At 44.0% G+C, this 26,347-nt stretch overlaps 1 protein-coding gene across 4 annotated transcripts in view; it reads left to right on the plus strand.

Moving 5' to 3' along the window:
• pih1d1 (PIH1 domain containing 1) overlaps positions 1–24,993 on the plus strand; it is a 33,745-nt gene extending 8,752 nt beyond the window's left edge. For 2 of the 4 annotated variants that reach the window (XM_072271932.1, XM_072271931.1), the window contains exons 2-11: positions 1,826–1,942; positions 2,181–2,247; positions 5,533–5,718; positions 6,619–6,680; positions 13,555–13,636; positions 15,564–15,660; positions 17,260–17,310; positions 18,223–18,313; positions 20,668–20,811; positions 21,719–24,993. In XM_072271932.1, the coding sequence (XP_072128033.1) occupies positions 1,862–1,942; positions 2,181–2,247; positions 5,533–5,718; positions 6,619–6,680; positions 13,555–13,636; positions 15,564–15,660; positions 17,260–17,310; positions 18,223–18,313; positions 20,668–20,811; positions 21,719–21,754 (897 nt within the window). In that variant the 5' untranslated portion in view covers positions 1,826–1,861 and the 3' untranslated portion in view covers positions 21,755–24,993. The remainder of the gene's footprint in view (positions 1–1,825; positions 1,943–2,180; positions 2,248–5,532; positions 5,719–6,618; positions 6,681–13,554; positions 13,637–15,563; positions 15,661–17,259; positions 17,311–18,222; positions 18,314–20,667; positions 20,812–21,718) is intronic. The other 2 variants (XM_072271933.1, XM_072271934.1) reach the window with 2 other exon arrangements.
• Positions 24,994–26,347: the final 1,354 nt, after the last annotated feature.

The following is a 26,347-nucleotide window of genomic DNA, read 5'->3' on the forward strand; positions in this document are numbered from 1 at the left end:
GAACATGAGACAGCGACCAGGTCACTGCAACATTGAACCATTCTAGTTTTTGCTATGATTTTAACTAAAAGATTACTATGTTTGCTGAGCTATTGTTGATCTTTGAGTTTATCTCCCTAAGAATTTATGAGCTGCTGCCAAGTGAGGGGTGCATTCCACAGCAAAGCAGGGAGATTTTAAATGAGGAGACTGGAATAACTAAGACCTGTAATCAAACATCAAAGTGAGCTGTAGGCTACACATTAGCATCACCTGCAGTAGTACTGCTCTCTGTTAATTTTATATTATATTGTAGTAGTGCAGTCACTCGAGTCGAGTATGATGTTCTCCAAAGGGGTGCCTGTCAGTGGCTGTAGGGTCCGATATAGGATCCACATGTTATGGTGTGGTGTGGGCAAGAGTAAGTGGTGGCTCTGGTGACTGGTTACTTTGGTTGTTCAGTCTCCTTTCGCAGCTACTGCTTTGTCTCTGCGGCACAGCAGAAGTCATTCTCATGTAATGCAACAGATTTCCTCCACCTGCACGATTAAGTGCAATGTCTTGTCAGTTTTTAGATGTAATGTTGAATTTATTCAGGCTGAGTTTGGTGTTATCTTTGGAGTCTTTCCTTTGCCCACTAGGGGCTTGCTGACCTTCCTTCAACTGGGAGTAATGGATCTTCTTGGGGAAACATGAGTTAGGCATCTGGATAACGCAAGCTATCCATTAGAGTTGGTATCGCTTTCTCATGGTGGGGATGCTGTTCATGTTAGCCTTCTCCAGTACTCTGGTGTTGGTGTGTCTGTCCTTCCAGCTGATCTTAAGAATCTTTTGGAATGATCTATGGTGGTATTGTTCCAGAACTTTCAGGATTGGACTCTAGTTCATGTTATGATGTGTTTCTGGTTTCTGGTTGCTCCTTTTTTGTTGCTATTTTGTACGTTTCTGATTGAGGCGGACTGGCTCTGCAGCCTGTACTCAATGAATGACACAGTGCTGGATTGAACTGAACATTCCTGGACTGTTTCAATGACTTCTGTGCATTGATGTTTTATATTCTGTTTTTTTGCCAGTTGTTCTTTCATTTTATGTGTTGTGGCTTTGATGTTTTTTTTCTTTGAATGGGTTCTATGGTTTCTTTATTTCGTGGCTGGGTGTGGGAAAATGAATCTCAGGATTGTATACCTTAGAAACATAGAAAACCCACAGCACAATACAGGCCCTTCGGCCCATAAAATTGTGCCAAACATGTCCCTACCTTAGAAATTACTAGGCTTACCCATAGCCCTCTATTTTTCTAAGCTCTATGTACCTATCCCAAAGTCTCTTAAAAGATCCTATCGTATTGGCCTCCACCGCCGTTGCCGGCAGCCCGTTCCACGCACTCACCACTCTCTGAGTAAAAAACTTACCCCTGACATCTCTATACCTACTCCCCAGCACCTTAAACCTGTGTCCTCTTGTGGCAACCATTTCAGCCCTGGGAAAAAGCCTCTGACCATCCACACGATCAATGCCATAATAAATGTACTTTGAATCTTGATCCATGTTTTGGCTCCATACACTAATGTCAGAAGGATGATTGCTCTATATGCCAAAAGTTTTGTTTGGATCTGCAGATCACAATATTCAAAGACTCTGGTCTTTAATCTTGCATTGGCTCTGCTAGCACTTCTCGGGCAGTGATTGACCGCTGAGATTGTATTATATTGAGCAAAGACACAACTCTCAGTAGAAGAGTTATGCATCACAGATACAAACTAAAGCATGATTAAACTCATGTTTTTGTGTGCTTTTTCCTGAAAATGTTGATTGGCTTTGATACTCATCTGGTGATTATTGACAGTTCTTCCTGGGCTTTACAAGCTCTACAAGTTGAACCATGACAGCGACGACAGACAAAAGCCTGCTGTCAACTGAGATGCAGGACGAGGATGCACTGTATGAACAACTGCTACTCCAGGTAAGCATAGTTGCCATCTTATGTGCTTCCCTGTGCAGAGTGCCAGCTTTAGATCACATAAAAAAACCTGCCATTAATTAGGGTAAGAATGGCAATGTAGTCTTAAAGCGTGGACATGTAAGTCCAGCCCTGGCAGTATTTATTAAAGCCTGTGTACTGTACTTAACTAAAAGCATTCAGCAGTTCAGTATTATTTACAGAAAAACATTTGCTTTCTGACTTTCTTTCTTCTCCACAGGCTGCAAAAGAGATGCAGAGCAAACTTCCAGCATCACAAGAATCTAAGCAGATCAGACCACAGCCAGGTAAGGATGATAAACAAATTCATAGAATTAGCATGTACACGTCACTTAACCTTCTCTTAACTTTTCTATTTGTTGGTATGGTAAATTAATCAGTTGTTAATCACTGACATCTCTATGGCAAATGGTTGTGGATTGCAGTCTCACTCAAGAGATGCACAAAAAGCTACAAGCCGCCTACCCTCCCCGGCTTTTCTCATGAATGAGGAAGGTTTAAAGGACGGATAGGTGTAGGAGGATTTGGGAAGGAATTCTAGAGCTTGAAATTAAGTCCACTGTAGACTTTAGAGTCCAGAAGGTGTTTACAAAAGTGATCCCCGGAATGCCAAGTTTAACATATGAGGAGCATTTGATCGTTCTAGGCTACTTGCTGGAGTTTAGAAGAATGAGGGTGGATCTCACTGAAACCTGTTGAATATTGAAAGCGTAAACACGAGGAATTCTGCAGATGCTGGAAATTCAAGCAATACACATCAAATTTGCTGGTAAACGCAGCAGGCCAGGCAGCATCTCTAGGAAGAGGTACAATCGACATTTGGGGCCGAGACCCTTCGTCAGGACTAACTGAAGGAAGAGCTAGTAAGAGATTTGAAAGTGGGAGGGGGAGGGGGAGATCCAAAATGATAGAAGAAGACAGGAGGGGGAGGGATGGAGCCAAGAGCTGGACAGGTGATTGGCAAAAGGGATATGAGAGGATCATGGCACAGGAGACCCAGGGAGGAAAAAGGGGAGGCGGGGGGGAAAAAAAACCCAGAGGATGGCCAAGGAGTATAGTCAGAGGGACAGAGGGAGAAAAAGGAGAGAGAGAGAAAGAATGTGTGTATGTAAATAAATAACGGATGAGGCACCGGGGGGGGGAGGTGGGGCATTAGCGGAAGTTAGAGAAGTCAATGTTCATGCCATCAGGTTGGAGGCTACCCAGACGGAATATAAGGTGTTGTTCCTCCAACTTGAGTGTGGTTTCATCTTTACAGTAGAGGAGGCCGTGGATAGACATATCAGAATGGGAATGGGATGTGGAATTAAAATGTGTGGCCACTGGGAGATCCTGCTTTCTCTGGCGGACAGAGCGTAGGTGTTCAGCAAAACGATCTCCCAGTCTGCGTCGGGTTTCGCCAATATATAAAAGGCCACATCGGGAGCACCGGACGCAGTATATCACCCCAGCCGACTCACAGGTGAAGTGTCGCCTCACCTGGAAGGACTGTCTGGGGCCCTGAATGGTGGTAAGGGAGGAAGTGTAAGGGCATGTGTAGCACTTGTTCCACTTACAAGGATAAGTGCCAGGAGGGAGATCAGTGGGGAGGGATGGTGGGGACGAATGGACAAGGCAGTCACGTAGGGAGCGATCCCTGCGGAAAGCAGAGAGAGCCGGGGAGGGAAAGATGTCCTTAGTGGTGGGATCCCGTTGGAGGTGGCGGAAGTTACGGAGAATAATACGTTGGACCCGGAGGCTGGTGGGGTGGTAGATGAGGACCAAGGGAACCCTATTCCTAGTGGGGTGACGGGAGGATGGAGTGAGAGCAGATGTGCGTGAAATGGGGGAGATGTGTTTGAGAGCAGAGTTGATGGTGGAGGAAGGGAAGCCCCTTTCTTTAAAAAAGGAGGACATCTCCCTCGTCCTGGAATGAAAAGCCTCATCCTGAGAGCAGATGCGGCAGAGACGGAGGAATTGCGAGAAGGGGATGGCATTTTTGCAAGAGACAGGGTGAGAAGAGGAATAATCCAGATAGCTGTGAGAGTCAGTAGGCTTATAGTAGGACATCAGTGGATAAACTGTCTCCAGAGATAGAGACAGAAAGACCTAGAAAGAGGAGGGAGGTGTCGGAAATGGACCAGGTAAACTTGAGGGCAGGGTGAAAGTTGGAGGCAAAGTTAATGAAGTCAACGAGCTCAGCGTGCATGTGGGAAGCAGCGCCAATGCAGTCGTCGATGTAGCGAAGGAAAAGTGGGGGACAGATACCAGAATAAGTGTGGAACGTAGCTTGTTCCACAAAGCCAACAAAAAGACAGGCATAGCTGGGACCCATACGGGTGCCCATAGCTACACCTTTAGTTTGGAGGAAGTGGGAGGAGCCAAAGGAGAAATTATTACACTTCCTCCCTTACCACCATTCAGGGCCCCAGACAGTCCTTCCAGGTGAGGTGACACTTCACCTGTGAGTCAGCTGGGGTGATATACTGCGTGCGGTGCTCTCGATGTGGCCTTCTCTATATTGGCGAAACCCGACGCAGACTGGGAAATCGTTTTGCTGAACAGCTACGCTCTGTCCGCCAGAGAAAGCAGGATCTCCCAGTGGCCACACATTTTAATTCCACATCCCATTCCCATTCTGATATGTCTATCCACGGCCTCCTCTACTGTAAAGATGAAGCCACACTCAGGTTGGAGGAACAACACCTTATATTCCGTCTGGGTAGCCTCCAACCTGATGGCATGAACATTGACTTCTCTAACTTCCGCTAATGCCCCACCTCCCCCTTGTACCCCATCCGTTATTTATTTATATACACACATTCTTTCCCTCTCATCCTTTTTCTCCCTCTGTCCCTCTGACTATACCCCTTGCCCATCCTCTGGGTTCCCCCCCCCCCTTTTCTTTCTCCCTGGGCCTCCTGTCCCATGATCCTCTCATATCCCTTTTGCCAATCACCTGTCCAGCTCTTGGCTCCATCCCTCCCCCTCCTGTCTTCCCCTATCATTTTGGATCTCCCCCTCCCCTTCCCACTTTCAAATCTCTTACTAGCTCTTCCTTCAGTTAGTCATGACGAAGGGTCTCGGCCCGAAATGTCGATTGTAGCTCTTCCTAGAGATGCTGCCTGGCCTGCTGCGTTCACCAGCAAATTTGATAAATATCGAAAGGCCTGGATAGAGTAGACATTGAGATGATGTTTTCTATAGGGAGGGAATCTAGAACCAGAGGACACAACAGCAGAATACAAGTTTGTCCCTTTAGAACAGAGATAAAGAGAAATTTTTGTAGCCAGAGTGTGGTGAATCTATGGACTTCTTTACAACAGGTGGCTGTGGAGACCAAGTCATTGGGTATATTGACAGGTTCTTGATTAGTAAGAGCATCAAAGGTTATGGAAAGAAGGCAGGAGATTGAAAGGGATAATAAAAGAGCCATGATGGAATTGGGAAGCAGGCTCATTAGGCCAAATGGCCTAATTCTGCTGTTATGTCTTATAGCCTTATGGTATGGTTGCAGTGGTAAAGGGAAGTCTTTTGATTAAGATGGCTTGTACTGGTGAAATTACTTTACAAAATAAATCACTTTTTCACAGGATTCTGTGTGAAGACAAAAACGAGAAGCAGCGAGAAGATTTTCATTAATGTTTGCAAGTCCGAGGAAATCCCACCTCCTCCAGATCTGTCCGAGGAGGACTTAGTGACCTTGCTGGAATCAGAAGATCCTTCAGGATATCGGATTCCCATGAGCCTCGGTGAACCTCATGCCGAAGTTGACAACAGTAGGTATTGGTGCAACAGGACAGGGGGAAAATGTTGATATTGAATAAACACTCTCCTCGCCACCCAGCCTTTCGGTGTGGCCACAATCTGCAGCTCGAGGAAATCCCAGAGTCAACCCTAGGTTTGTGCTGAGCTCAGTGTCTCCTTCAGACAAGGGCAACATTGGACCTGGAGGTTATTAATTTTCTGCCTCATGGCCAATCCTGGTCTAACCACATATGGTAAGCCCAGCCAACATGCTAGTGGCAGCTATTAAAGAAGAGCAGTGTGTCAGTGTGACATAGAATCATAGAGCAGTAAAGCCCAGAAGCATTCTGGCTTCTTCCCCTTCCTCTCCAGTCCTGATGAAAGCTCTTTATTCCCCTCCATAGATGCTGCATGACCTGCTGAGTTCCCCTAACATTTTGTGTGTGTAGCACAGAAGTAGGCTATTTGCCCCTTGCAAACTGTGTTGAACTGTTATTCTGTTTAGTCCCATCGACCCACATCTGGACCATACCCCTATGTGCCCCTCCCATCCATTGACTTGTCCAGGCTTCTCTTAAATGCTGCAATCGAACCCACATCTGCCACTTCCACTGGCAGCTTATTCCACACTCTGACCACCCTCTGAGTGAGGAAGTTCTTCTTAGGTTCCATTAAGCACTTCATCTTTCACCCTTAAACCTACGGCCTCTAGTTCTTGTCTCACCGTCACTCAGTGGAGAAAGGCTGCTTGCATTTACCCTATCTATAACCCTCATAATTTTCTACAGCTCTATCAAATCTCCCCTCATTCTCCTACACTCCAGGGACGAAAGTCATAACCTTTTGAATCTTTCCATATAACATCAGGGCAAAAACAAATTATCAGGAAAATGAAGCAACTATGTAATATTTAAATTGTTTTTATTTTGCGGGTGGTAATGGATGTACTGCATATGACATTGTCATCAATTCTAAATTTTACAACAAAATTCAGGTAGGATATAATTCACATTTCCAGTATCAAGCTCTTGTTTTCATGTTACTGATGCATGAGTAATAATTACGCCAATGAAGCAATACCCCAGAGGTCAATGTTCATCACAATTTGTGAATGGCCACATGCAGTTCAACAGTATAACTTCCCAGAATGGAAATTTCATTGTCAATCAAGTTTGGTATCTTGACTGCTGTGAGTGTCTGTGATTGATAATATGCACAGAATTTATACTCTGCGTCTTTATAAGGTACACATGTACCTAATAAATAGGCCACTGAATATATGTTCATGGTCTTCAGTTGCTGTAGCCCATCCACCTCAAGGTTCAACGTGTTGTGCATTCAGAGATATTCTTCTGCACATCGCTGTTGTAACATGTGGTTATTTGAGTTACTATCATCTTCCTGTCAGCTTAAACCATTCTGGCCATTCTCCTCTGACCTCTCCTATTAACAAGGCATTTTCACCAACAGAACTGCCATTCACTGGATTTTTTGTTTGTTTGTTTTTGCACCATTCACTGTAAACTCTAGAAACTGTTGTGCATGAAAATCCCTAGAGGTCAGCAGTTTCTGAGATACTCAAACCATCCCGTGTGGGACCAACAATCATTCAGTGGTCAAAGTCACTCAGATCACATTTCTTCCCCATTCTGATGTTTGGTCTGAACAACAACTGAACCTCGTGACCATGTCAGCATGCTTTTATGCATTAAGTTGCTGCCACATGATTGGCTAATTAGATATTTGCATTAATGAGCAGATGTACAGATTTACCTTATAAAGTGGCCATAAAAGGTATATGGGACTGTACTTACAGCAATTTTCTGGAACAATAGCTCTGCATTTATTGAAAGAAGCTGCTGTTGTTTCTTTCCCCACTCTTTAAGTAGACAGTTCACTAACACATACACTGTCCCCACCACAAACACATTGACTGACTCAGTGTTGTCAATCAATACTCTATATTGAAGATGGAGATTGACTGACTTGGGGTGGGAAGACTGTCTGTGTGTGGGTGGGAGGCTGTTGTAGTTTTGTTGCTATTGTTCTGTTATTGTTGTTGCTGCTTGTTCTGCTGAACATTGTGGTCTTCTGGCAAGATGACGCCATTAAGTGGCGACTTATTTGCATGCAGCTCCAATGGGAATCATTAAATATTCCCATTTAGGACTACTACAGCTGAAATCCACCCTCACAACCATAGCTACTTCAGTAAGCAACATTATTTTAAGACATTTTAAGTATCAATCGGTGCTCAAAATTGACAACCCTTGGATGGTAGTCTCGGCTCGCGAGTGCAGTTCCCATTTAGGAAAATTGAAATGGGTATGGTCTACAGGTACAATTGAAACACAGAGGCTTTAGTCTTCCACTCAGGACTATCCTGCTGGCAAATGTCCAGTCTCTGGGAAAACAAAATAGAAGACCTCAAAGCAAGATTGCTCTACCAAGGGGACATCAGTGACTGCTGTGTATTTTGCTTTAGGGAAACATGGCTCTCAGCAGCAATTTTGGATGCAGCACTGCAGCTCAATGGCTTCACTCTTTGCAAAGACAAGACAATTCAGTCTTTTAAAGGCAGAGGAGGTAGAGTATGCTCTATGAATAACTCATCATGGTGCAGATCTGTCTCAGTCCTGCTCATCTGACCTGGAACATATAGTGGTCAAATGTCATCCATTTATCTGCTGAGGGAGTTTTAAACATCATCCCGGCAGCAGTGTACATTCCACTTCAGGCCCACATCAGACAGACTCTGAAAGAGTTCAACAATGTAATCAGCAGGCATGAAACTGTGCATCCTGAAGCCATTTCTATCGTGTGGGAGATTTCAACTGGGCCAGCTTGAAGAAGTCTCTATACATCAACCACCAGAACATTACCTGTGGAACCAAAAGGAGCCAACACTCTTGACTACTGATATATCATCATCAAGAATGCTTACTGTGCCATCCTGCGCTCACACTTTGGAAAGTCCGATCACCTGGCTGTACTTTTACTCCCAGCGTATAGGTAGAGACTAATGACCGCAGCACCAGTGATGAGGACCAAGAAAGTATGGTTAAAGAAGGCGGGGGAGCACTTACAGGACCGCTTTGAGTCAATGGACTGGACAGTATTCAGGAATTCATACTTGAGTCTGAATGAACATGCCACAGTTGTCACTGACTTCATCAAGACCTGTGTAGATTATCGTGTGCCTTCAAGAACGTACCAGACATACCCAAACTAAAAGCCATGAATAAACCAGGAGGCAAACATGAGGAATTCTGCAGATGCTTGAAATTCAAGCTACACACATCAAAGTTGCTGGTGAATGCAGCAGTCCAGGAGATCCTGCTTTCTCTGGCGGACAGAGAACACTTACACTTCCACTTCCTCCCTCACCACCATTCAGGGCCCCAGACAGTCCTTCCAGGTGAGGTGACACTTCACCTGTGAGTCATCTGGGATGATATACTGCGTACGGTGCTCCCGATGTGGCCTTCTATATATTGGCGAGACCCGACGCAGACTGGGAGATCGTTTTGCTGAACACCTACGCTCTGTCCGCCAGAGAAAGCAGGATCTCCCAGTGGCCACACATTTTAATTCCACATCCCATTCCCATTCTGATATGTCTATCCACGGTCTCCTCTACTGTAAAGATGAAGCCACACTCAGGTTGGAGGAACAACACCTTATATTCCGTCTAGGTAGCCTCCAACCTGATGGCATAAACATTGACATCTCAAACTTCCGCTAATGCCCCACCTCCCCCTCATACCCCATCGGTTATTTATTTATATACACACATTCTTTCTCTCTCTCTCCTTTTTCTCCCTCTGTCCCTCTGACTATACCCCTTGCCCATCCTCTGGGTTTTTCCCCCCTCCTCCTTTTCTTTCTCCCTAGGCCTCCTGTCCCATGAGCCTCTCATATCCCTTTTGCCAATCACCTGTCCAGCTCTTGGCTTCATCCCTCCCCCTTCTGTCTTCTCCTATCAATTTGGATCTCCCCCTCCCCCTCCCACTTTCAAATCTCTTACTAGCTCTTCCTTCAGTTAGTTCTGAAGAAGGGTCTCGGCCTGAAACGTCGACTGTACCTCTTCCTAGAGATGCTGCCTGGCCTGCTGCATTCACCAGCAACTTTGATGTAATAAACCAGGAGGGCTAGACCTGTAGTGATCCAGGACTATACAAAAATCCAGGTACAACTTACTATTTTAAGTCTATTGTGAGGACAAAGAAACAATTCCTATTGAGTTTATAGATGAAATTGGATGCACGTCAGCTCTGGCAGGATTGGCAGGATTTGCAGGCCATTACTTCCCACAAAGCGAAACCTATCATCGTGAGTAGCTATGATGCTTCACTCCCAATACCTATTTTGCAGGTTCTGAAAGGGAGAATAAAGCTACACCTATACAAATCTGGTGACCCTGTGATCTCGCTTGGAGGCTGACGTCAGAGCATGATTCAAGAGGGTGAACCCTTAAAAAGCGTCAGGCCCTGATGATGTACCTGGTAGGGCTCTGAAAACCTGTGCCAACCAACCGGTGGGAATGTTCAAGGACATCTTCAATCTCTCACTGCTGCAGTCAAAGGTTCCCACCTGCTTCAAAAGGGCAACAATCATATCAGTGTCCTAGAAGAGCAGGGAGAGCTGCCTCAACGACCATTACCCTGTGGCACTCACATCTACTGTGATGAACTGCTTTGAGAGGTTGCTCATGCTAGAATCAACTGCAATTTGCCAATTTCCACAATAGGTCTACAGTGGATGCCACCTTATAGAATCTCCACTTAGCCTTGGATCACCTGGACAACAGTAATACTTACATATGACTCAAAGCTTCAAAGGTTTAAAGGATGCATGCTGAATACAGCTCTGAGATTTGTCTTCTCCAGATATCCATAAAATACAGAAAACCTTAGAAGTTGTTGAAAGAAAGACATCAATTCCACCCCCCACCACATAAAAAGAAAAAGAAACAAAAGCTTGCAATCCCCCCCGAACCCCCTACCTCCACACAAAAACTATCAAATCACCCACATGGGGAAACAACAAGAACATCAAACCCAAAGCCCCCAGCCTGCCAGTCAGCAACAAGAAAAAATGGGCGAGAACTCGAAAAAAAAGAGAACTGAAAGAGGCCAATATGAACCACTGTTGGTGTGAACTACAGTCCAATCCACAAATCTCAGAATTTTGATAACATCACCGAGAGCATCGGGACCCAGCAATCCGAGGGCAGCACCCCAAACCAGCAGCCTCTCTGACTTCAGTGGCTCGAACCAACGGCCCCTTCAAGGTTGCTGTTGATTGACTACAGTTCATACCCTCAGTTCCAATCAACAATCTCCAAAACCTGGACCTAGAACCTCCGTCTGCAATTGGTTCCTTGACTTCCTCACCCAGGAGACCACAGTCTGTGCAGATCAGAAATAACATCTCCTCCTCGCTGGCATCAATGCTGGCGCACCTCAAGGATGTGTGTTTAGCCCACTGCTCTACTCTCTCTACACCCACATTTGTCTAGCTAGGCATAGCTCAAGCATCATCTATAAATCTTACAACGACACAACAATTGTTGGTAGAATTTCAGATACTGATGAGGAGGTGTACAGGAGTGAGTTGATTGGTGTCGCAGCAACAACCTTACTCTCAACGTCTGTAAGACCAAGGAAATGATTGTGAACTTAAGGAAGGGGAGGTTTTGAGGGAACACACAGCAGTCCTCATCAAGGGATCAGAAATGGAAAGGGTGAGCAGTTTCAGGTTCCTGGATGTCAACATCTCTGAGGATCTATCTTGGATCCTACATATTGATGTAATTACAAAGAAGGCATTACAGGGGCTCTGCTTCATTAGGAGCTTGAGAAGAATTGTTATGTCACCAAAGATGCTCACAAATGTCTACAGATGTACCGTGAAGAGCATTGTAACTGGCTGCATCACCCTCTGGCATGGAGGGGCCACTGCACAGGATTGGAAAAAGCTGCAGGAAGTTGTAAACCCAACCGGCTCCATCATAAGTATTAGCCTCCCCAGCATCTAGGACACCCTCAAAAGGTGATGCCTCAAAAAGGCAGCATCCATCATTAAGCACCACATTCATCCAGGACATGCCATTGTTTCATTGCTCCCATCAATGAGGAGGTACAGAAGCCTGAAGACACACACTCAATTTACACACATCTAAAGGAAAACCTGCACCAAAGGGCAATTAAGCTGGCTAACTTAAAGCTAAATGAATCCATCAGAGTGCTGTAATTTAATTAAGATTCATAATTGTTTACTTTAGACCATAAGATATAGAAGCAGAATTTGGCCGTTTGGCCCATTGAGTCTGCTGCACTATTTCATCATGGCTGATCCATTTTTCCTCTCAGCCCCAATCTGCCTTCTCCCTGTATCCCTTTCTGCCCTAACTAATGAAGAATCTATCAAACTCCGGATTAAATATACATAAAGACTTGGCCTCTACAGCTGCCTGTGGCAACGAATTCCACAGGTTCACCACTCTGATAAAGGAATTCCTCCTCATCTCTGTTCTAAAAGGATGGCCCTCTATTCTGAGGCTGTGTCCTCTGGTCTTAGACTCTCCCTCCATAGGAAACATCCTCTCCACATTCACTCGATCAAGGACTTTCACCATTCGATAGGTTTCAATAGCCTGTATGCATAGACTGATTGTATGTACAAAAAGTAATGCAAAATACTGGGGATGACACTGACAAATTAGCGCTAATGTATCCTTATAGCCAGACAGTACATGGCACATGCAGTACACTTGTCATTGTGATCCAATTTACTATCAGCAATGCCAGTAGTATTGAACATGGTGCAATCACAAGAGTTTAGATGTTGGTCTTCATAGTTAACCAGCCTGTTTCACCAGTGCAGTATATCTTTCAGATAACATGGCAAGTCCTGTTGTTGCATGTTGTAACCTTCATCACTGCAGGCTCTGACAGGATTTTTTGTATTTGCCTAGTGTCCTATGTGGAAGGTGCAGTTCATTACGAAGTTATTAATTATGGGATTATCAGTGCACATATATACTTTGATTAGTTTCAGATTTAGATTTATTTATTTATCACATGTACATTGAAACAAGCAATGAAATGTGTCATTTGCATTAACAATCAACACACCCAAGGATTTGCTGGGGGTAACCCACAAGTGTTGTCACACATTCAATGGTTTGGGCCTTGTTCTCAGTGGGCATTACTTATCTGAGCGCCCACAGTGCTTGGCAGAGCAACACAGATCACAACAGGGAACAAAACAACAGCAAAAAAAGACCCTATCCTCCCATCCACACATGAAGACAGTCTTCCAGCTCCAGGCCGCCAGTCTCCAGGCTTTTGCTATTGGGCTTTGACCTCTAGAATTACAATCGACCTTCAGGTTTGAATCTTCAGTATCAAACCCCAAACTGGCCAATGACAGGACCTCAAACTCTGGGCTCACCGACTCACTAAACCCACTTGCCCCCTGCTCAAATGGATATTTCATAAATATCAAGACATTCCAACATCCTTGATAACTATTGGAATACTTCAGAAGTATGCCATGGTAGTTTCAAATGATCTTCAAATGACCTGTTCTCTCGGTTAAAGATCACATAGCTTAAATTCTGCAGAACTCATCTTGTGTTTTCAATGTTTAACCCAAACAAACACATTATCTGGCTTTAATCACATTGTTCTTTGTAAGAACCTGTTGTGTGCAAAGTAGCTGTCATGTTTCTATGTTACAAATTCTTCCTTCATAGTAAAGGACACTAGATATCCTGAGTTTTTGAAAAGCATTATACAAATGCTAGTCTTTTAATGTAGGACAACAAATTTAATATTAATTTTTAATATTTTTTCATACAGAACAATAAACTATTTATGGAATTCTTTATTACTATCGGGTTTGAAGGATTAGAAAACAAGTATAACTTGGAGCTTTCCAGAGGTAGGAATTTTTAGATTGTCCTCAAGTTTTTAAAGATTTCTTGCTGGACTAAGCTTTTAAATAAACCGTTACTTGCTGAGCCACTTCTTAGAGCCTCCTAACCAAAGTGTGACATTCCTCAGGGCATTTAATGATTCTTTTTCCCCCACAAGAATAAACTTCGTTCATGAAATGTGTAAATATGGTTCATTTATTCATTCAAAGTAAAATTATTATCAAGGAACATGTATGACACCATGTACTACCTTGAGATTCATTTTCTTGCAGGCATTTACAGGAATATAAAGAAATACAATAGAATTTATGAAAAACTGTACTTAACAAAGACTGACAAACAACCAATGTGCAAAAGAAGACAAATTGTGTGAATAATAAAAATTAAATAAAAGAAATTGAGAACATGATTGTAGAGTCTTTGAAAGTGAGTCTTTAGGTTGTGTTCAGAGTTTAGGTGAGTAAAGTTATCCACACTGGTTCAGAAGTCTGATGGTTGTAATGTAATAACTGTTCCTGAATCTGGTGCTGTGTGACCTAAGGCTCCTGTTCCTCCTGCATGATGGTAGTAGCGAGAAGAGAGCATAGCCTGAGGGATTGTTATTCACAGCACATGATGTATCACTCCTCCCTCCCCCCCCAGTGTCTCTCCTCCTTCCCTTTCTCCCATGATCACTCTCTTGCAAGGAATCTTGACCCTACCATCTTCCTCATTAAGACCTTGCACTTTATTGTCTTTCTGCACTGCACTTTCTCTATAACTGAAACAATCTCCACGCTGTTACTGTTTACCCTTATATCGATCCATATAAACAGTATGCATGGCAAGTTTTTCACCGTACTTTGACACATGCGACAATAATAAGCAAATTTTTCAATTTGTGCTCTAAGATGTTCTTGACAAACTTTTCAATGAGGTACATGTGGCTACGGTACAACCCAACTGATTGGAATGTCCTGCAGCATGGTGATCTGACCCAGTCTTTGTAATGCATAGTGATTAGAACATCAATAGACATTGACACCTAAATGCTTGCATACTCAGGGTTCACACACAACTTGATGCAGCCATCAAAATAGGTAAATTTCGTCTACCATCTCTTCCCCACCTTTCCCTAGAATCTCTTCCCCACTTTTCTCTAGAGATGCAGATGCAAGCCATCTTAAATCTTTTCCGAAATCACCCTAGGCTGAAATGGTTCCATTTAATATTAGAGAATGTATATGGTATACAACCTGAAATTCTTGCTGTTCGCAGACATCCTCGAAACAGAAGAAAAACCCCAAAGAATGAATGACAGAAAAACTTTAGAACCCCTAAGCCCCCCCCACACACAAGCAACAGCAAAGCATCAACCCTCCTCTCTCCCCCTCACTGCACTTATTCCAGCAGGAAGCATCAGCCCCCCCCCCCCCACCTCACCACCCAGCATGCAAGCAATTGCAAACCCCATGATCTAACCCAGCAGTTTGACATGCCACTATATATATATATATATCTCCCCCCTCTTCCCCCTCTCTCAGAAACAATTGCACACTGCTGCACACAACACTGTAATTACCAGGGCTACCTTGTTTCATCTGGCTGAACTCCAATCGAACCAACTGAAAGCATATTCCAGTTTAGGTGGTACAGCAGTGCAGCTTTTACAGTGCCAGTTCCCAGTTCCCAGTGCTGCCTGTAAGGTATTTCTATGTTCTCCCTGTGACCATGTGAGTTTCCTCCCACGTTCCAAAGACGTACAGGCTAGTAGATTAATTGGTCACACGTAATAGGGTGGCTCAGGGTCATTGGCCTAAAGAGCCTGTTACTGTGCTGTATTTCTAAATTTAAAAAAATACAGGTTCCTGTATCTGGGTCAAAGCTCCAGTGATGAAAGGTGTTCGCACTATGTTACTACAGTCAGTAACAATTTCATTCATTCCTCCCTAGAATGGCGAATGTTGAAAAACAGGAAGTTTCTGGGATCTGTAGCAGAACAGAACATTAGAACAAAGTCAAAACCTGTCATCCAGGAACTGAAATCCAGGTAATGCACAAAGAAAAAAAACTAATTTAAAGCAGCACCTTTAACATCTTTAGTAAATTTTTGGTAGTATGGATTTATTAAATAGCACAGTGCAGTAAAACTCCATTAATCTTCAAGTTTGTGATGTTGTACTGACAGATTTTCTGGACTCAATTCCCTTTTCATATTCAGAATCAAGTTGATTACCATTGCCTTATATGACATGAAATTTGTTAATAAACCTCACCTTTTTTAAGAAGTTGTGCAATAGCTTAATAAATTCCCACTGCTGTCTGTAAGGAGTTTGTACGTTCTCCCTGAGACTGTGTGGGTTTCCTCTGGGTGCTCCTGTTTCCTTCCACAATCCAAAGACCTACAGGTTGTGATTAACAAGTTGTGGATATGCTATGTTGCTAGAGGCATGGTAACACTTGCAGGCTGCCCCCAGGGCAACTCGAACTGTGTTTATAATTGACGCAAATGGTGCATTTCAGTCTATGTCGTAGGGTCATCTAGAAACATCTAGTCTGTGCCAAACTGTTGACCTGCCTAGTTCCATCGACCTGCACCCAGACCATCACCCTCCATACCTCTCCTATCCACGTAGTTATTCAAAATTTTTCTTAAATGTTGAAATCGAACCCTGCATCCTCCACTTCCACTGGCAGCTCATTAAGCAGACTCCCACCACCCTCTGAGTGAAGAATTTCCTCTTGTGTTCTCCTTTAATGTTTCACCTTTCACCCTTAACCCATGACCCCTATTCATCACCCAAACTCAGCTTGCATTTATAACCCTCATAATTTTGTATACCCCTATCTTCTACACTCTATGAAATAAAGTCCTGACTTATTCAATCTTTCCCTATAATTCAAGTCAAGTCCTAGCAACATCCTTGTATGCTTTTTAAAATGCAAACAACAGGAATTCTGCGGGTGCTGGAAATTCAAGCAACACACGTCAAAGTTGCTGGTGTACGCAGCAGGCCAGGCAGCATCTCTAGGAAGAGGTACAGTCGACTTTTCGGGCCGAGACCCTTCGTCAGGATGTCCTGAAACGTCAACGGTTTACTCTTTTCCATCGATGCTGCCTGGCCTGCTGCATTCACCAGCAACTTTGATGTGTGTTCCTTGTATGCTTCGATGTTTTGATGTACATGTGAAAAACAAAGCTAATCTTTAAATTTTCCAGCAAGCCTGGTGTGCTTTAGGGAGTGTGAGATCAGGGACCAGCGTGTCAGAAAGAGTATCGAAAGGAGCCTGTTTCAAAGGTGTCGTGGGGATGGTGGAAATGTGAACAGGGACCTTTAAAATAAAAGGGAGTTTGGGAATCAGCACTAGATGCCAAACTACCAAGATTTCCAAATGATCACTTAGCAGATTATTGGAGTTTTGCCATTCTGTGCAAATCATAAAAGTATAGGAGAAACCTTCTTGTCATTGGTTCTTTCCTGCCTCCCCCTATAACCTGATAGCATACAGAAAAAAGGAATAGCCAGAGGTGGGGTTTACACGTTGGTAACAACCGCTGCACATTCTGTTTTTATATGAAGATTAAAACTATTTTTAAAAATGTTGCATCAAAGTCCAAAACACAAATCATCCTGTTTTATTTCACCAGCAGCCAGTCCCCAGAAAGTGACACAAAGCCTCTTGTATCAGAAGTAGAAAGGTAAGGGTGCTTTATGTTTCTTCTGAGTAGGAGATGGTGATTACTTGTCTGGTGAACTGCCACCTACAGTTCCAGCAACCTGGGTTCAATCCTCAGCTCGTGAAGCCTGTGTGGAGTTTGCACATTCTCCCTGTGACTGCATGTTTCCCTCAAAATGCCCCAGTTTTCTTCCACGTTCCAAAGTCATGCGGGTCAGTAGCTGTAAACTGCCACTCGTTTGTAGGTGGGTGGTAGAATCTGGGGTAGTGTGGGGGGAGAGTAAAATGGAACTGATATAGGATCTAATAAATGGGTGGTTGATGTTCAGTACAGACAGGAGGGGCTGAAGGGCCTGTTTCAGTGCTTTGGGTCTCTACACTAGAACTGAGTATGTGAGATACCACAAGGTACCAGATTCTCAATTCAGCCAGGCCTGGGGATTTGCTTTCATGTACACGCAGTTGGAATGTTTGTGAGGAGCAGCAGGTGAGGAACTCAGCAGGACAGGCAGCATCTATGGAGGGAGAATAAACAGTCAGTGTTTCGAGCCAAGATCTGTAATCAGAACTGGAAAGGAAGGTGGCAGAAGCCAGAGTAAGAAGGTTGGGGTGGAGGGGGGGGTGGAGATAGATGCGTAGGGAAGGATGATGAAGTGAAAAACTGGGAGATGATAGGTGGGAACGCTAAAGGGCTGCAGAAGAAGGAATCTGATAGGAGAGGAGGGTGAACCATAGAAGAAAGGGAAGGAGGAGGAGCACTAGAGGGAGGAGATGGGCAGGTGAGGAGAAGAGAAAGAGTGAGAGTAGAGTCAGGATGGGGAATGGAAAAAGAGAAGGAGGAGGGAGAGAAATTACAGAAGTAAGAAAAATCAATGTCATGTAAGGAATGTGTGTTGTTATATGACTATTAACTAAATTCTCTCTATTCTGGCAGCACTTGTGTGGAACCGGAATATACAATAGTGGCTGAGCCCGCAGACCAGCACCCCAGCTTTCTGGTAGCAAACGTTTCCTTGCCAAAAGTGGTTAGTATTAGATTTCCCGATTGTCGTGTTTTTGAGATGGCGAGGAATTCTCTGACACTTCACAGCCAAGATTAAGATGTTAAGAGTAAGAATAATAACCAGATTTAATGGTGAAAAGCCAATTCTGCATAGAATGTTAGATCATAAGACATAGCAGAATTAGGCCATTTGGCCCATCGTGTCTGCTCCACATAAATCACTTGTATCAGATTAGTGATAAACAAGACATCCTGCAGATGCTGGAAATCCAGAGCAACACACACAAAATGCTGGAGAAACTCAGCAGGTCAGGCAGCATCTATGCAGAGGAATAAACAGTTGAAATTTTGGGATTAAACCCTTCATCAGGACCCTTGATGAAGGGTCTCGGCCCGAAATGCCAACTGTTTAATCATTGGTTTACTGATGTGTTTTTGTTAGGTGCAGGAACATCTCTGGGTCTGAAACTTGTCGGTTCAAGTCTGCACCACAGTTTAACTGATAGGGCAGATGCTGTACTGCAGTGTTGAGGGAGCACTGTATTATCAGAGATACTGGGGTTCAAAGGCACAGAGCACTACAGCACAGGCTTTTCAGCCCACCTGGTCCACGCTGAAATGTTATACTGCCTGATCCCATCGACGAGCACCTCAACCATAGCGTCCGTACCCACCCCCCCCATCCATGTACCTTCCCAGATTTCTCTTACATGTTCCACACTCACACCATCCTCTGAGGGAAAAAGCTCCCCCTTAGGTTCTCCTTTATATTTCACTTTTCAACCTTAATGGATGACCCCTAGTAACACACACAAAATGCTAGAGGAACTCAGCAGATCAGGGAGCATCGATGGAAAAGGGTAAACAGTTGACGTTTTGGGCCGAGTCCCTTCTTCAAGACCCTTAGTTCTAGTCTCACCCAACCTCAGTGGAAAAAGCCTGCTTGCATTTACCCTTTCATTACTTTTCACAAGCTGTTCCCCTCATCCAGCCTGAACCTCTCTTCTATCCATTTTGTCATTCAATTTTTCCTGGGTCATTGCCTCACAACTCTGCGACCCGGGTCCAATCCTGACTTCCCGTGGAGTTTGCATGTTCTCTCTGTTTAAAGCATGGGTTTTCTCCCAAGCTGTTTGTTTGGTCAGTTGACGGCTGTAGGTTTTCTCTAGTGTGTGGAGAGATGACATGTTAGTGTGTGGGTGAAAGACCTGTTTCTGTGCTGTGTGATTCTGACTCCTGGTCTTCACCCTTCCACATCATTCTACAGAGGTGTAGGGTACCTTGCATGGTAGTTAGCATAACACATTACAGCGCCAGCGACCGGGGTTCATTTCCCGCCGTTGTCTGTACGGAGTTTGTACGTTCTTCCCGTGACCGGATGAGTTTTCTCAGTGCTCCGGTTTCCTCCCACAGTCCAAGGGTATACAGCTTGATCAGTCACATGGATGTAAAGGGAGGTGTGAGCTTTTTGGTCCAGAAGAGTCTGTTAAAGTGCTGTATCTCTAAATAAAATAAATGGAGCAGTTCAGCAAAGAGTCAGGTCCTCAGGCCCACCATATCCATGCCAACTGTTGAGTAGTGATCTATACCAATCACATTCGCCATCACATGGATCATAGCCTCTGGATGGTTCAGTGATTCAAGTGCTTAACTGAATCCTTCTTTAATATGGGAGGATCTGTCTGTACCACCCCCAGATCTCCCTGCCCTCCCTCCCCCCCCACCCACCGCGGGTCTCCCTGCCCTTCCCCCCCACCTCCGCGATTCTCCCTACCCTCTTCCCCCCCCCCCCCACGGGTCTCCCTGCTCTTCTCCCATAGGTCTCCCTATCCTTATTTACTTACCACTACAGTGTGGAATAGCCCCTCCGGCTTTTTGAGCCACGTGGCCCAGCAAACCATCTATTTAACCCAAGCCTAATCATGAGGCAATTTACGATGACCAATTAACCCACTATCTGGTATATCTTTGGAGTGCAGGAAGAAGACGGAGCACCCACGCACACACGGGAAGGAACATACAAACTTGCTTACAGAGGACAGCAGAATTGAACTCTGAGCTCCTAACGCCCTGAGCTGTAATAATGCCAAGCTAACCACTGTGTTACCGTGATGCCCCACAGGGCTTTCTGCCCTCTCCCCACAGATCTCTTCCCCAATTTCTCTGCAATGATGAAGTTTTGTTTTAACCACAAACTGTTCCCAGTACTTGATGAAGGTTCATCTCCAGATGAAAGATTGGTTCTGTAAACTTCTCGACAGTTCTTCATCAGATAGGGACAAATTGGATTGCTTTCCCAAAGTGTGACCACAGACCCTACAAGCAAAATGATAGTGTTGTTCAATTCTGTAACTCTAAGCTCTCTCTGTGTGACAGGATTCAGCAGGATCATTGCTGCTTGACCTGGGGGAGGACCGGATCGTATTGTGGGCTAGGCCAGAGCTTTATCACCTCGATATTTACATCCCCTACAACATAATCCCAGAGGAAAGCAGTTCTCAGTTCAACAGAAATACCAGGGTAAGTAAAGAAGTCTATCGCTTGGGCAGTGTGCCACCCTGGCAGTCAATTGATTGTAACACACACAAAGGATATGAGATAGGTTATATTTTGATGGCTATGTTTAAACTACAGAAGCAAGAAGCAGCACAGACATGAGCAAGGGATGGCAATGGTTAAGAGGGATTCAATCTCTATTCCTGGGTGTCTGCTTCCAAAGTACAGCTGCTAGCAGAGAGGCAAACGCTATCGGGTAGGAGTGAATTGTCCTCCTGATGTACAGTTTATGGCACAATTTACAAGAAGAGAAAGGCACAAAGGTCCACTCTGGAGTGATGATAATTGGTTTATTATTGTCTTGTGAAAAGCTTTTGTTTTACATGCCAACCATCCAGATCATTCCATGCACAAGAACATTGGTTATTACAAAATGAAAGGCCTAAGTATAGTGGGCGTAGCGAGGATGTGTTCAATAGCGGGGGAGTCTAGGACCAGAGGGCACAGATTCAGAACAGAAGGACGTCCCTTTGGAACAGAAATGAGGAGGAATTTCTCTAGCAAGAGGTTGGTAAATCTGTGGAATTCATTGCCACACAGCTATGGATGATAGTTTCTTGATTAGTAAGAGTATCAAAGGTTACTGGGAAAAGGCAAAAGAGTGGAGTTGAGAGGGATAATAAATCAGCAGACTCAATGGGCTGAATGGCCTAATTCTGCTCCTATATTTTATAGTCTTATGAAAACAATACCAGAATGTAGAATATGATTTTACAGTTACAGAGAAACTGCAGGGGCCACAACGAGGTAGACAGAGTTATTAACTTCATCTTTATCATATAGGAGATTTGTTCAAGAGTCTCCTAACAACATAGACAGTGTGTGCAGTAGCAGAGTGGAAATATTCTAATTTCTCTACCATTCTTGGCAGGTTCTGACTATAATGATGCCCGTGCAGTCAGCATAATACTGAATGCTTCCAGGAACCAGCGGAGCTAATGAAGAGCCGACAACTAGGACTTCCTTCCACCCCTGAGTGTTCACTTTGATGGTGTTACTTTTCTGTACAATACATTTTTATCAATTTCATAATGTTGTAATTGTGCTTTCAAATTAGTTTCAATCAGATCGATCGAGTTGTTGTTCTTTATTTCACCATTATCCCAAGTCATGACCATAGACCACCAGCTGGTGTGTGGCCAGGTTGCCACTACAAACGTATACAGAAGGCATTAACAGTCAAAGCTGCTCAGCTACCTCACAGCAGAGGGCTGGTTGGCTATGCTACAATCTTATTGCAATCACAATAAATGATTCAGAGGCAGCATGTTGGCTAATTGTACAAATGCACAGTGGGCACATCTGCCTTTGTGGCAAGGACATGGTTTTAAGTTGGGCCTGTTCATTGGAGTCCTACATTTTGATAAAAAACACATATAAAACTTTTTCTTTTCAAGTACAATCAGAGCCGCTTTATTAGGTATATCTGTACATCTGCTCATTAATGCAAATATCTAATCAGCCAGTCATGTGGCAACAACTCAATGCATAAAAGCATGGTCAAGAGGTTCAGTTGTTGTTCAGACCAAACAGCAGAATGCGGAAAAAATGTGATCTCAGTGACATTGACCGTGGAGTGATTGTTGGTGCCAGACGGGACAGTTTGAGAATCTCAGAAACTGCTGTTCTCCTGGGACTCTCACACAACAGCCTTTAGTGTTTACAGAGAATGAGGAAAATCAAAAAACATCCAGTGAGAAGGAGTTCTGTGAGTGAAACATCTTGTTAATGAGAGATGCCAGAGGAGAATGACAGAATGGTTTAAGCTGACAGGAAGGAAACAGTAATTCAAGTAACCACGTGCTACAACAGCGCATTTCTCAATGCACAACACATTGAGTTTTGAAAAAGATGGGCTGCTGCAGCAGAAGGCCACAGAAGGTAACTAATAAAGTGGTCACTGAGTGTACTGTGAGACCTGCTGGATGCCCATCTGTAGTGTAAATATTATTTATAGCATTCATTTTTTTCTAGTAGCTGGTGAAGAATTAAAGAATGGTTTATCGTTCAACCAATTTGTTTCGTCAATCAGGTCTAATGGGCAAGTGAAAGTCTGAGCAAGTTTGTCAAAGTACTCTGTTTTTGTTTTCACCCAACCTTCTTTGAGACTTGCTGTCTCTAAGTTAAGGTATTATGTAAACTAGCCTGTGTAGTGGAGACATGAGGGAGTGCAGATACCAGAATCTAGAGCAATGCACAGATGCTGCAGAAATTCAGCAGGTCAGGCAGCATCTGTGGATCAAAGTGGACAGTCGATGTTTCAAATCAAGCCCCGTAATCTTGATTTAAGCATTCAAGATTCAAGTTTATTTGTCATGCTTACATCAAACAGTGAAATACATCATTTGCATTAGCAACCAACACACCCAAGGGTATGCTCAGGGCAGCCCACAAGAGTCGAGACACATTGCAGCGCCAGCATAGCGTGCGGGTAATTCTTGGCAGAACAATGCAGAATACAACAAGCAACAGAACAACAACAGCAAAAACAAGACCCCCCTCTCCCTCTCCCCCCCCCTCTCACTCTCACTCTCACTCTCACTCTCACTCTCTCACTCACACGCACGCGCGCACGCAACACAGGCCCCACCTCCAGTGGACAGTGAAAACTCAGCTAAGTGTTGTCCTCTAAATGGACAGCTGTCATTTGGATCTTACAGATCTAGTTTTTGTGTTTTTATCAAAGGCTGATTATGATTTTCTGTTAAGTTACATGTCAGCCTCAGTTCCAATGGAAAGAACTCAGGCTTTCAGTCAAAAGCTTGTGAATTGAAAACCTACTGCACGATCAATTATAACAAACTCGGCTGAGAAATAAAAACATAAAATACTCAGCAGGTCAGGCAGCATCTGTGGAGGAAACAACAATCAATGTTTCAGGTCTGTGGTCAGATCCCAGTTCTGAGGACAGGTCTGGGACCTGAAAAGTTAAAGATAAACGTGAGCTTTAGTTGTCACATATACATCAAATCATACAAAGAAGTGTGTCCTTTGGTCAAGTCAAATCAAGGATTGTGCTGGGGGCAGCCTGCAAGTATTGTCATGCTTCCGGTGTCAACACAGCATGACCAGAATTTGCTGACCCTAACCTGGACATCTTTGTATTGTGGGAGGTAACTGGAACACCCAGAGGAAACCTATACGTCACGGGGAGAATGTACAAACTCCTCACAGACGGCACCAGGAATTAAACCCCAATCAGTGATCGCTGGCACAGTCATGTGATTACACTAGCTGTTATGCTACTGTGATTGTTTATCTCTTTGCAGATGCTGTCTGACCTGCTGAGTGTTTCCAGCATTTTCTGTCTGTTTGATTTCCAGTCATGTTAGCCATAACTATTGCTGTACAGAAGATGACAAATACCGAACAAGGGGTGGGGCCCTTAAGATGAGGTGTCACGCTTTTCAACCCAGTTTAGAATGGTGCTGATGCCCTGCGACTACTTATCGGCGGACAACAAAACAAGAATACTACCCCTACTACTTTATTAATAACATCTTTTCTGCTAAATGATGACCACAAACAACGGAGAGGTGAGGTTGAGTTGAAGGTTGAAACCAGCATGTGCAAGACGAGGTCAAGGCAGATTCAAGGCAAGCGAAGGTGAAGCAGAATCGAGCCCCTTCCATCTAAACTGAGGTCTGATCGATCTAACCGCCAGGCCAATTTGGAAAGGTTAGGTACGGACCAAAATGTGGCAGCAGGGTCCAGGCCCAAAGTGTATCAAACCAACAGGGCCCAGGTCCTAGAGTGAACAACAACCTTATGTTTGGATGATTTAAACACCGGACCAGATAAATTGGAATGGCAGAGCCTGGGGACAAGAGATGAAGGTCGGGCTGGTTCCGCTCACCACTCTGCAATGTTTACTTGGCGCTGCACTGAACTGTGGCCCGCTCCAGGCTTTGTGGACTTTGTGACATTTATTCGGCTCTGCGCTGAACTGGGCCTGAGGCTATGGCCTGTTACGGCTACCCGGGCTTCATGTCTGTGGGCTCACTTCGTTCTGAATGCTATTTGCTTACTTTTATTGTTTGCACAATTTTTCTTTCTCTCTCTGCTCATTGGGTGTTTGACGGTCTTTTTTTATAGATTCTTTTGGGTTTGTTTGTTTGCTGGCTGCCTGTAAGGAGATAAATCTCAAGGTTGTATAATGTGCGTATACTTTAATAATAAATGTACTTTTAACTTTTTAACCCCACCTGTTCTTCCATGTTATTTAAGTAAAGACTAGAGGGTTTCCTCCAGTTTACTGACCTATATTAATCCCTCATTCATCAGCATCAGTAATAGAGAATCATCATTTTAAATTTATTCTTCATGGGACCTTGATGTGGGCATTAATAGCTGCCAGAGCTCCTACATTACAGTACACTCTGGTACACTTACAATAAACACAAATTTCCTGTCACAGTGGACATGGAGAAGGTCTTTATAGTGGGGGAGTCTAGAACCAAAGGGCGCAGCCTTGGATAAAAGGACATCTCTTTAGAACAGAGATGAGGTGGGATTTCTTTAGCCAGAGGATGATGCATCTGTGTAATTCATTGTCATCGACAGCTGCAGAGGCCAAGTCATCGGGCATATTTAATACGGAGGTTGATAGTCTCTTCATTAGTATTGGTGTCTAAGGTTACGGGGAGAAGGCAGAAGAATAGGGTTGAGAGGGATAATAAATCAGCCATGTTGGAAAGATGGAGCAGACTCTTTAGGCCAAATTACCTAATTCTGCTCCTATCTCTTATGGTCTCTCCCTTCACTGCAGAAGGACTCACATTGGTCAAATGGGATGAGATTGTTGGCAGTTCATGGATTGAAGTAGAATGATCTGAAACCAACAGATTGAACTGGACCTCCCTCCATCTGGGTGAACACATCTTCAGACAACCATTCAGATGTTACATGCTAGTATATGAGTGTCTTAAGCCAGTGCCATTAGGTTTAATCTGATCCCTGGGTAGTGTCCTGAATGCTGCCTATTCATTACTTTAGCAAAAGGCAGAGGAGGAGATTTAATTCTCATGGTTTAGCACTGGAGGAACTCTTTGTGTGAAATTTCAGCACATCCTGAAAAAATTCCAGTCAAGAGACAAATAACCACAGCATGATGTAAGTAAGTGGTGGGAGTGGTTTACAAAGTAAAGCTATACCATATGCACAAAGTGCTGGAAGAACCCAGCAGGTCAAGCAACAGCTGCAGAAGGAGATGTACAGTCGACGTTTTGGGTCAAAATATCAGCTGTCCATTTCCCCTCCACAGATGCTGCCAAATCCATTGAGTTCCTCCACCATTGTTCATTGCTCCGGATTCCAATACCTGCAGTTTCTTGTGACCCCACCTGCAGATATGTGTTTGAAGTGTCATTAACTAAGGAATTTGAACATAAATGAGATATCTTGTGGTGTTGATTTAGGGGAGGTCCCGATTACAGAAACCTCTGCTCCTGTTTGATAGTAGCATTGAAACATTATGCATTCATAATCAGAAGCAAGACTG

This window comes from Mobula birostris, chromosome 11, assembly GCF_030028105.1.
Source record: "Mobula birostris isolate sMobBir1 chromosome 11, sMobBir1.hap1, whole genome shotgun sequence".
Taxonomy (NCBI): domain Eukaryota; kingdom Metazoa; phylum Chordata; class Chondrichthyes; order Myliobatiformes; family Myliobatidae; genus Mobula; species Mobula birostris.